The sequence below is a fragment of the Dunckerocampus dactyliophorus genome, chromosome 1, assembly GCF_027744805.1.
Source record: "Dunckerocampus dactyliophorus isolate RoL2022-P2 chromosome 1, RoL_Ddac_1.1, whole genome shotgun sequence".
NCBI classification, from domain to species: Eukaryota; Metazoa; Chordata; class Actinopteri; order Syngnathiformes; family Syngnathidae; genus Dunckerocampus; species Dunckerocampus dactyliophorus.
Window position 1 is genome coordinate 28,662,813 of NC_072819.1, and position 12,195 is coordinate 28,675,007.

At 41.4% G+C, this 12,195-nt stretch overlaps 1 protein-coding gene across 1 annotated transcript in view; it reads right to left on the reverse strand.

Annotated features, from left to right (window-relative positions):
- Window positions 1-386: 386 nt before the first annotated feature.
- Window positions 387-12,195, reverse strand: part of ctnnbip1 (catenin, beta interacting protein 1) — a 37,393-nt gene continuing 25,584 nt past the window's right edge. The window contains exons 3-4 of the mRNA XM_054788836.1: window positions 9,310-9,400; window positions 387-1,354 (exon numbers count right to left, since the gene is read on the reverse strand). Coding sequence (XP_054644811.1) covers window positions 1,296-1,354; window positions 9,310-9,400 — 150 coding nt within the window. The 3' untranslated portion in view covers window positions 387-1,295. The remainder of the gene's footprint in view (window positions 1,355-9,309; window positions 9,401-12,195) is intronic.

The window sequence follows — 12,195 nt, forward strand, 5'->3', positions numbered from 1 at the left end:
CATTGATTTCTGACCACATTCAAACACCAACCAGACAGAACGGACCAAAATGTTTTTTTTTTTTTAAAAGCGCAGAAACATACGAGGCAGACATGCTTGGCTTTGAAACGTTACAATTCACTTAAGTTATACAAAGTGTACTCAAACACATTAAATACTGAGCGTGTCAATAGAAAAACACCCTGCTCACTTGAGTCAATTAAAAGAATGTTTTTTCCCCCACAATCAGAATATAAACCAGAACATATTGTATCAAAGTCTTCTTTTTGCCAATATCCCACTGATAGTAGTGCAAGAGATACAGTATGATCAGAAATAGTAGTTTTTTTTTTCTGTTTTGGTTTAGCGACATGTAGTTCAAATATTTGTAAAGGATGCGGATTCAGTTCAGTAAACAATAAATTAGGACTACTTATCAAATGTCTCAATGTGCTAATTTCACTTGACAGATTAAAAAAAAAAACGCCAAGAGTTCATTATTGTATTTTCCCAACTATCTGTACAATAATTGTTTTATGCCAACTGTGTGTGCCTTCTAGTGTCTTTCCTCTTCTTTTTTTTTCTCCAATTCACACTTAATAAAGCAGCACAAAGGGAAAGTGGGGCCTCATTTATAAAATCTGCATCAACATATTGAGGGAAAAAAAAAATCCTTCACGCAATGTTCCACACATACATCACTGGAGGCTACCCTGTGGACCCCATAATTGACCACTGGTGATAAATGGCAGCCCTGCTGTGACATCAGTCAGCTGCTCCCTTTAGCATCTATGCTAAATAATTAGACTGGCTGGTAAAAAAAAACAAAACACACCTCATGGGCCTCTATAGTGAGTGTGATGACCAACAACACAAAAAACCTAAAAGGTATAAAATTGAGGAATCAATGTTGGGATCGTTACCTTTTAAAGGGCAGCTGGTTTCTATAAACGAGGCCCCTGGAGTGACACTTTGCTGCTGCTGACTTGACCCAATGACGTCCACTAACAGAACACACACGACTATGAAGTATCAACACCACAAGACTGCCAATACAAAGTCCACCCCGCCCCCCCAATTAAAAAAAACTACATTTTGAGTGTTTTCACTGACAGCCTTGAAGGCTTCAACCCACGGCGACCCGTAAATAAAACAGAACAGAGGGACGGGGGAAAAAAGGGAGGGCAAGGTTGGTGACCGATGCCCTCCTCTCCTGGCCCTTTCCGAGTCAATCCTCCACTCCTGAGCTGAGCATTTGGGCTGTGGTGGGTTGTGTGCAACAGAAAGGAGGTGTGAGTGAGAGGGTGGGCTCTTGGTCACTGTCGTCGATCCTCCGTCTCTGACCGCGAAAACGCCATCACCACGTCCTCCGCACCTGTCAGTCAAAGGTTGAGAGAGACAGAGAGGCTTGATTGGGGGTCACTAATTATGTTCACATGTGTACATTAACAACAATGACTGTGTTTACAAGGGCTGCAATTGTATGCAATGTTTACCATATCAAAACATCCAGCCATTTTCTACGCCACATGTCCTCTAACTATCCCAGCTGACTTTGGGTGAAAGGCTAAGTACACCCTGGACTGGTCGCCAGTCAATCACAGGACACATACAAACAAGCATTCACACCTATTTTTATTTAGAGTTGTCAATTAACCAACCATGCATGTTTTCGAGGGTGTCCCTGGTGTAAACCTATGCCAGCACAGGAAGAAAATGCAAACTCCACACAGAAAAGTTCCAATGGGGAACGAGTCACGCGGAAAAGGACCGTGCGGAAATGCACTCGTGAGACCGTGTGTGAGTTCATACTCATGCGGCGTCTGCTCCCAAACCGCAGGGGCCAGTGTGCCGAAAACACATGTTTACTCTGGTACTGAACTAGAGCGGAAGAAGTTTGCCATTGTTTACTCGACTTCCAACATGGTGACACTTGAGCATCTACTTCTTGAAGAAGACGAAGAAGAGGAAAACACACAACAGGGACTTGGCAGGAGAATGTGCTTCCAAAAGCATGCTGAATATGGCTGAAGACAACACAGGACTGCTTTGACTTGTGTTGAAGATGCAATTCTCCACAACCTATAAAAGGTCAAAGGACCACTTTAGAAAATTAATGAAGGTAGTTTCTCATCCTCCTTAAGTGTTCGGTAATCTCCAGTTATGAGAAGGAAAGAAGACTCACACATCAGATTAAGTTTAAGAATTGTATTGAGAATAAATCAGACAGAAAAAGATGACAGTTTCGAGGCTCTGTGCCCCGTCTCATCCACCGGTCCCCTGGTCCTCCACGCCAGCTGAATGAGAGAGGGTCCCAAACTCTCCCCTCTTCCGCCTTTTTATAATTGTTATCCTCAGACCATTGGCGCCAGTCTCTCCAAAGATAACTTTCTCCCGGATTCTTTGACGAAGTTGTGTGACACCAGCAGGTTCAGACACCCGAGAAGGAAAGGGGCAGATAGTGATCATCTTCACAGCCCTTGAGTGCCTGTTAGATTTAATTAACGTAGCAATATCAAAGTAGGACAGAGACCTTGAGCTTCTTTGTGCAGTAGAACCTACACATCAGACTGCTCCAATCATTTCTATGGAATGATGTGCATTCAGGTAAAGCTTGGTTAGATTTTTGGAGGGGGGTTGGAAGCTTTAAATATGAACTTTGAAGCCTCTTTTCTCATGGGAGTTTATTGGCCGAACAAATTAAATTATGGTAATGAGCAAAACAGGCGAGGGGAAACGGGACACAGCATGCTGGAGTGTGTGGCTAAGAAGGCAGGTGCGAACACCATCAGGCTGCATCTGTTTTGCTTTTCTCTGCAAGTCATGTTCAGACTTCGCCCCACAAACAAACACACACCCTTCAATACAATACAGCGCTACACAAAGAAGCTCTCGCTTATTCACTGGAAAGGCCTGGCCTCTTAAAGCTGTTGCCTAGCGACAGATAATGGCCAGCAGGCTGCTGCTGCAGCCGCTGTCTACAGGCAGGGAGAACTGCTTTTAGCGTTTCAGCACAACTCAGTGTCCAACTGTAGTCAGGACCCCTCCCCACACTGTGCACTGATCTCCTCATCCCCTCTTAACAGACTCCAGACTGGTATTAATGCTGGCTGAGCAGTTTGTTCCTTACCGATATTATAACATTTGTTGTGCTGCTGCTGTGTTGTGCAACACACTTGCTACTAAATGACCACCGATTAGTATTAGTAAAATATGGTGGTGGTAGTGTGATGGTCTGGGGCTGTTTTGCTTCTTCAGGACCTGGAAGACTTGCTGTGAAAATGGAACCACCAATTCTGCTGTCTAGCAAAAAATCCAGAAGGAGAATGTCTGGCCATCTATTTGTGACCTCAAGCTGAAACCAACTTGAGTTCTGCAGCAGGACAATGATCCAAAACACACCAGCAAGTCCACCTCTGAATGGCTGAAGTAAAAAAAAAAAATGAAGACTTTGGAATGGCCTAGTCAAAGTCCTGACCTGAATCCTATTGAGATGCTGTGGCATGACCTTAAAAAGGCGGTTCATGCTCGAAATCCTTGTGGCCGAATTACAACAATTCTGCAAAGATGAGTGGGCCAAAATTCCTCTACAGCGCTATAAAAGACTCATTGCAAGTTATCGCAAACACTTGATTGCAATTATTGCTGCTAAGGGTGGCCCAACCAGTTATTAGGTTTAGGGGGCAAACACTTTTCCACACAGGGCCATGGAGGTTTGGATTTTTTTTCTCTTTCAATAATAAAAACTTTAATTTAAAGACTGCATTGTGCGTTCAGTTGTGTTGTCATTGACTAATATTTAAATTTGTGTGATGATCTGAAACATTTAAGTCTGACAAACATGCAAAAAAAAAAACTTAAATAAAGGGACAAACACTTTTTCACACCACTGTATTTGTATTACTCCAAAACATGCATAAAATTAAATTTAGGTTTGTGTCAAATAGTACAAAATCATTTTACAAAAGTAAGGCAAAAAACAAAAAAAATATATCCCCCAAAAGTTTATTTTTTAAATAATTACCTATTTGCCAGGGGTCCTTGGAATTGTCTAACAGTGGCCCTGGCCAATAGCACTCATCATAAATAAACCAAAAAAATCTGCAGTCAATCCATATGATCGTTATCGGCTGATCTCACTCATGGATGATCGGTGTCGGAACAGACAGCATGAAATCCTGACGCATACTAATATTTTCCTATCCACTTTCTCATGCACTACAAATATTAAAGTTGAAAAATTCACTTCATTTATTTATTACTTTATTAATGTAACAGCCCCTCTCCAATTATTGCCGCCTTCCAATTAACGCCTCGTTTTCTTTGCAGTTTATGTAAATAAAGGTCACAATTGTAATTAGAGCTGAAGCTGTCTCTTTTACTGCACAAAAAAGTATCCACCTATGCCGTCTTCAAAGACTGCTATTAAAACACCTCCAAAAACATTTTACGGTTTTATATGCATGCTGTGACCATGTAGTAACAGGTACATTCATGATGACATGTAATACTTGCAGTATTTTGTGTATTTTATTCATTACCGGAAGTTCCTTTCTTGGCGCATTGATTTCACATAGCAGCATGGAAACAAACACCTACACCTAGAGTTAACTTAAACTCAAAAATGAAAACAACAGCAGTGGCAGCATCTCGAATATGTAGCCTTACCCTTTGGTAGTGGTCTGAGGCGAGCGAGACGCTGATGAGCTTAATGCTTGCAGCACTTTTGAATATTGGTGCCCTCAAAGCTGCCGGGGAACCGATTACATACAGTCCCTTGAACATGATACCAACAAGCACGTCAGCTTGTACCACAATTCATTCACTTAGCCATTGAAGTTTCAAGGAAGTTTGTGTATCAATATGAATGGGTGTTTATTTACTCAACTGCAGATGGCCGTAGCAGACATTCATTTGAAGGAGGCATCTGTTAGACATCGACAATAGTAAGAAGAAATGTTATAAGGGGAAGTATTATGTACAGGAGGTTCTCGATCCAGGTATGAGTTTCGTTCCTACGACCGTGATGTGAGTTTTCGTGTACCGTATTTTCACAACCATAAGGCGCACTTAAAAGTCTTAAATTTTCTCCAAAATGGATGCGGCGCGCCTTATGTGTGCACCAAGTTCCAAAATCTGTTAATGCTGTTGTGTGACTTTGATGAGCGCTCCTCTTGACTGACTGGAAGCATTTCCTGCTAACACGCTGCTTTCGCAAAAGTTGGCATCATTTCTGAGAAGCTGCATGGCAACGAGACTGACTCTGACAATGAACCTGGCGTGTTTGATGGAGAACTTGCCCAGCTGTTCATTTCGGATACAGAAGATGAGGACTTTGATGGATCTGTCAATGAGGATTGTTAAAAAAAAAACAAAAAAAAAACCCTTTTTAAAAACATATGCTAGCATGAACATACCCTAGCATGCATGCTAGTGTATGCTATACGGCGCGCCTTATGGTCGTGAAAATATGGTAAGTCGTAACTTATACCTAAATTATACCTCTCTTAACACCTAAGTCACTCATTCCGCACACAGAGCACACAAAGGACATAAAATACAGTAATAAAAAGATCCCATCCTCTTGATGCATTGCATATCGGGGGATGACCTGGTGCTAAATGACTTGCAGATGACCTGATTCTATGTCAGGGTTTTGTACGTAGCAGAATTCATATTGCAGCAACACATCATCTGTAGGGTAAAACTAACCAGTCTCACGATGGTCACATCCCAATTCACGTTCCCATCATCAAGGATATCGATGGGCACGGCATTTGAGCAGTTCGCACTGGGTATGCAGCAGATGTTGATGTCTGCTTTTCAGAATTTTAAGATATCTAATTTCACTTCACTTTTCACTTTCCTTTTCTTAGTTTTATTTAAGTGTAATTTAAAAAGACTGTGTCCATTTCATTTTCATTGTTTTTTTTTTTATATGTTTTTGTTGAATTTATTATGTGGTTTAATTTATTTTTCTTAAAGACTCTTGACATACCCCGCCTGTCGCCCGAAGTCAGCTGGGATAGGCTCCAGCATGCCCCCGCGACCCTAATGAGGATGAAGCGGTATAGAAAATGGATGGATGGATGGACTCTTGACATTCCAATTACAATGATACATACTCTTGAGAAATTAAAGTTTATCGCTTTTGATACGGTGTGTTCGCATTATTATGACATATAATGAATAAAAATGGTCTAAAAATGTGAATAATATCGATTATTGACAATAATTTGTAGGACAATTATCAACAAGCAAAATTTGTTATCGTGACAGGCCAGTCTCACACTATTTAAGGAGCACATGCAGCAAACCAAATCAGGTTGTTGCGTACCAAATTTGGTACACAACAACCTGGGAAGAGGGGTTTTCTTGGTTGGGCGGTGTACTATTTGGTGCAGGAATCACACATTTATGCCTGTGTGATATTTGAAAGCTTTAATGAACTTTGGAGTAAAAAACAACAAAAAAAGGCTTGTATTATTTCTTTGGGACACAAAAATACATTTGCTTCTTGGGAAATAGACTTTTAAGATCAGGTCCAAGCCCTCAGATCAATTTGGGCCAACTTTTGGTTTATCGAGGAAGCCTGAGAAAGAGGCTGATTAAGCCCATCCAAGTAGGACAGAGTTGCAAGAACATTTGAGAGCGCGATGAAAGCATATTTAGACTAAAATTAAGCATCTGTTTGCGCTGATTCCTGCTGCAATAGGGGAGTTTAAGAATGCTGATATTGTGTTTTTTTCCCTTGCATATTCAGCCTGACAAAACATTCACCAACATAGTAAAGCAAAAAAAAAAAAAAAAAATAGACATTGTAATGCATTCAAGGTTACTGATGGTAAAAAAAAAAATAGTGCACGAGCAGACGTGAATGACAAGAAAATTAAAATATCAAACACTAGCAGTGAGCCATCCCTTGGCTTATTCCCATCTAGCACTGCGGCATGTCGCAACAACACTGGAGACCACAGGGGAGCTCAGCTTTCCTGGGACAGGCGGGGTTGCTATGGCAACTCCTTTACGTATCTATCTGCCTTTGTTGAGGCTCTCGGGCATCCTTCTGCTTTGGGGAGGAAAAAACTTTCCTTTGTCAAATCAAGACGGGATAACTAGGCCGCCGGCTCCTGCCTTACGGCGATGCTGATGAAATATTTTGTTTGAAGCGATATGTCCGTTTTAAATCTCAGAAGTATGATTTTATTCTATTTAGATAATATGGTCATACTGAAAAAAACTGATTCCAATTAGGATGGTAGCATAAATCTGCTCTCATCACTGTCCACAACTAAATCAAGGTGTGAACACCATGATTAATGAAAAACAAGATCTTTGCACTTAAATTAAGACAAAAAATGTTTTTTTCTCCTGATTAAAATTGCAAAACACCCACTCTATATTTGCACATATGGTAATGAGCCAATTAAAACTATGTCCAAAGCAAATATAGCCACCTTGAGACACACTAACTGCATAGCAAGCTCCTCATTGGCTTCTTCTTCTCTGAATTTAACAAGAAAAAACAACATGTTGTCTTAAAGCAGCAGGACATTTCTGGACAGATTACACTGACTGTGATGCCACTTTTTTGTTCTTATCAGACACACATACTGTACTGAATTACTAACTAAATAATCAACATCTCGCCATGTTTGCTGTGTCCTTGGTGTTGTCCGAGCAAATCGATGAGGCTGCGTCTGACACATGATGCTTTCGTGCCATGCTGAGAGCCCCTGGCGGACGCCCCGGTCAGGTTTTGTGCTCTTAAGGGGACTATGTGACCTATGCAGTGTTGATGGCATGAATACAGTTCCAATTTATTAGCATATTGCTGTGTCATGTAGAGGTCATGACAACAAAACACATGATTTGGCATGCTGAGAATTCCAGTCCAAGCCAGAATCTAGGGGTAGTAAATAAAAATTAAAAACAATTAGCGCCTAACACTGTCAAATACGAGTGCAACTGAACGCCTCATGGCGCAATGGAGAATGGAGCAGAAAGCAGGAAGGAGACAGCACACGACATTGTTCGTTGCTCTGTTTGCATCATATGAACAAATAAATAAGTTTGATGATTATTTTGTGCGTTAATAGTGTTTAAACTAAAAGACTTTATATTGGTGTCCCAATGTGAGTGGGGCTGGTTGTATGTATTTTTGTACTTCAGATATCATGATTGTTAAACTTTCCCCTTCAATTTGGTAATACATTTTTATGCAGATTTAAATGCAGTGTTTTTAAGTGTGCAGGAGTAGGGGGTACATGGCTTCAGGTCAAATGTCTTAAGGGGTGCGTGACTGGAAAAATTTTGGTAACTACTGATCTAAAACACACCGTATTGCAGCACATTTTTTGTTATATCTTTTCGCATAGCCATTAAGTATCTCCAATATGCTGATGGCCGTTAAACGCATGTCCTTGAGCGCAGGGCAGAACATTTAGTAGTGATTAACAACACTCAGTTAGCTCCACGAGGCCTAATCACAGCACTGTGGATAAGATGCACACCACTAATTATTTATTAGTGCACAGGCGGGGGAGAAGGGAGTAGTAGGCTGCCAACTGACACTAAACGTGTCTGTTTCTGTGATGTATAATGCACACTGGGCACACCTTTTGCCAGTCATGTTGGTTCATTATTTATGAGGATCTTCGCTACTTGCACCGACATGACACATGCATCTTCTAAAGGGCATCAGGACACAGCAAGGGCATGTAACAGAAACTGTCTGACCAGACAAATTCTCATTCCTTCATTCTGAGTGTACATCACAAGCTTCCTAATATGTACAAAATACTTTTCAGCTGCAAAGCGCCACTGAGGGCCTGTGCATGCTCTCCTCAAAACATCCTTATAGCACCATCTTGTGGCAGTCTGAAGAGTATCGCGAGGTGGGAGCACAGAAGGGTAAAGGGCGCTATCTGGTGGCAAAAAAAGCATCATAGCCAAGTTTTTCTCACTGTAATACAACAGATGTCAGCATGAGTCATGACATGCTTTATCATGTTGACAGAGGTCAGATGTGTGTTTACAGCGCTGCCCGGGTCAAGTTTGAAAAGCAGCTGTTTGAAAAAAAGGAAAAAAAAGTACAGAGGATGATTCATTCGTTTCCAGACTGTTTGCTGTGTGAGTAATCCAACAGTGCCATGGGAGAATGAGTGGGATTGACATGACAGTCAGGGAACCTGTGAGGTCTGCCAGACAAGCACATTTTGTAGAGGAAATTTCTTCACTTTTTTGACTATCTCTGATGCGCATGTGATGCGAATACCCTAAACTGTCTAGATCTTCCTGTGTGTGCGTGTACGTGTGTGTCAGCCTTACCCTGATCAATGCTGTGCTGTGGTAGCTGGCTCATCTGAGTGTGGACCACGCCTGCATAATTCCGGAGAAAAGCCTCTTCACTTGGTGTAAGCTGCACAGTACATAATGTGAAAATATTATATGACAACATTTCCCTCAACACATACAGATCTCACAAAAGTGAGTAGACCCCTCACATTGCAGCAAGCATTTTATTATCTCCTGAAGAGACAATAATACAGAAACAACGTGGATATAACTTAGACTGGTCAGTTTACAGCTTGGACACAGCAGTATAGTTTTACTCGAAAATAAGCAACGTAACATACAGCCGTTACTGTTTAAATAGCTGGCAACACACCTCACGGTGAACATGTCAAGTGTCAATATTTAGTGTGGGCACCATTGTAATCTTGCACTGCCTTAATCATCTTGGGCATGAAATTCACCAGAGCCACACAGGTGGTTACTGGAATCCTCTTCCACTCCTCTATGATGACCTCACTGGTGGAGCTGGTGGATGTTAGACACCTTGCACTCCTCCACCTCCTGTTCAGGTCTGGAGATATACTTAGCCAATCCTTCGCATTCACCTTCCTCAGAAAGGCACTTGTCATCTTGGAGGTGTGTTTGGGCTCCTTATCACATTATAAAACTGCCATGTCGTCCAGTTTCCCAGAGGGAGGGGATCATGCTCTGCTTCACAATGTCACAGTACTTGGAATTTATGTTTCCCACAATAAAGCACAGCTCCCCAGTGACAGCAGCATTCAAGCAGCCCCAGACCATGACGTTACCACTACCATGCTTGACTAAAGGCAAGACACAATTATCTTGGTACTCACTTGTGTTGCCAGCCAGAGACAATAACGGCCGTGTGTTAAGTCATTTTCAGTAACAGTAAATCTATACCAGGGGTCACCAACTTTTTTTCTTGAGAGCTACTTTTAGAAAATGAAAATAGCCACGAGCTACTCATTTTTGTAGAAATTATTTTCATACCTTTTTTCAACCCAAACAAATCAAATATGCTTGTTTTACCAAAACATTCACAAAATGCTGGTGTCCACAACTCACATTTTATATTTCAGAATACATTTCTTTCTAGTGTTCTCACATTATTAACTGAAAACCTGAATGAAAAGCAGGTCTGCAGGCGCCTCATGTGGTCGTGGGGGGCTACCTGGTGCCCGCGGGCACTGTGTTGGTGACCCCTGATCTATACTGACATAAGCTGTACACCAACTACTCTAAAGTATATCCAAATTTCATTTCTATAGTGTTGTCCCTTGAGAAAATAGTACAATAAGTCAACAATAATTTCTAAATACATCATAATTAGGGATGTTCAACGTTATTGGCCGATATTGGCAAAAAATGTGTTCATCTCAATATCGGGGTTTCTTCCCTTAATGATATGGGTGTGTGACGTTGTGTTCCACACAGCGGCAAGCTTGCAAGCTCAGTATGTCTGCGGTCTTATTATTTCCAAGTTTCACCTTTTGATTGTAAATCTGCAATTTGCAATGACAGTCAAGCACTGCAGTGATTCTCAACTGGTGGGTCACGGAGCCATGTTCAGTGGGTCGTGGGGTGTTTCCCAAAAAAAATTATGTAATGAGCTGATGTCCATGAATGCACCTCGCAAAGGTGGTGTTTCGCTTGCTCCGCCACCATAAGATATGTGCAATATTTTTGGGCAACTTGGTCAAGCTTGAGTGGGAGGGAAAGGACATTGAGTGTGGACACAGCTAGATATCTACTGAAGAAGAAGAGCGTATTGCTTGGGGGAATTCTGCTCACAATTAACACCGCCAGGTACAGTATGATGATAGTTTTGACCGTTTTGATTGGCCCAAGCAGAGGGGTGGTCTACAGAAGAAATGGCTCTGCTATTATTATAAAACATATCTACTCAGTGTTGAATCAGAGCAACTGGACTTGCTTCATTTTCTTGAAGATGCTTCACCAATATTACACAGGACATGACTTGACATTAGTAAGAGCTGCTGCTAATATCGGTATCGGCTGATAACAGTAATGAAGTGCTGGACAATAACCGTATCCTGGATATCAATAAAAAGCCAATATTTAGCATCTCAAGTGATAAGAAAGCCCACAATTTCTACATGTTTATGTCTTTATGCTTCACCGATTATCTTTTTTCATTAAAATTTCCCAGTTTGGCAGCCCTTCAACGCACCACAGTTGTGTGCTGTGCCTGTGAGACACAAAAGGTTGTTTGGCTACAAAATCACTATCTTTGACAGTTAATCCGGGCACATAACTTACAGCAAGGTGAACACAAGTTAATATATGATTGCAGATGGTAAATGGTTACTGAAATAACAACAGGCAAACAGTATAGATTATGTAGACACAGTTTGGAGAAACACCTTCTCTAGCCTGCTAGCAGCCTCTAGGACTAGCCTGATGACAAGGCTAAAGGCTGCACCGTGACTCAAAGTCCATCTCTTCATCTATCGCCTATATTATAATTCATTCTTGGTGAGCACCTACACATTTATACTATAATAGTCCGAAGTTCGAATTAGCCCGAAATAGATGCTAGTATCACGTGTTTTGATAGAAGTCATATACAGCGATCGTGTTTTGATGTGCAAATGACTTAACATTTCCTCAAATTGAAGCAAGTTAGATCAAATTCAGAATTACTATAGCTTCTGCTTGGACATTACACCACAGCTGTTGAACTCTGATGGAAAAAAAAGCACCTGCCGAGTGACGAGTGACGCTGAGAACACCCAGGTAGGTTGGACTGCAAGGTGTATAGTATGCGTAGAGCACTTAATGTGCAGTTCCAAACCTGCCTGCACTTCCATATTACGTGTATTATCATTCATAGCAGCGATGCCATAGTTCAGTCTGATTGGCTTCTTGTCTGCT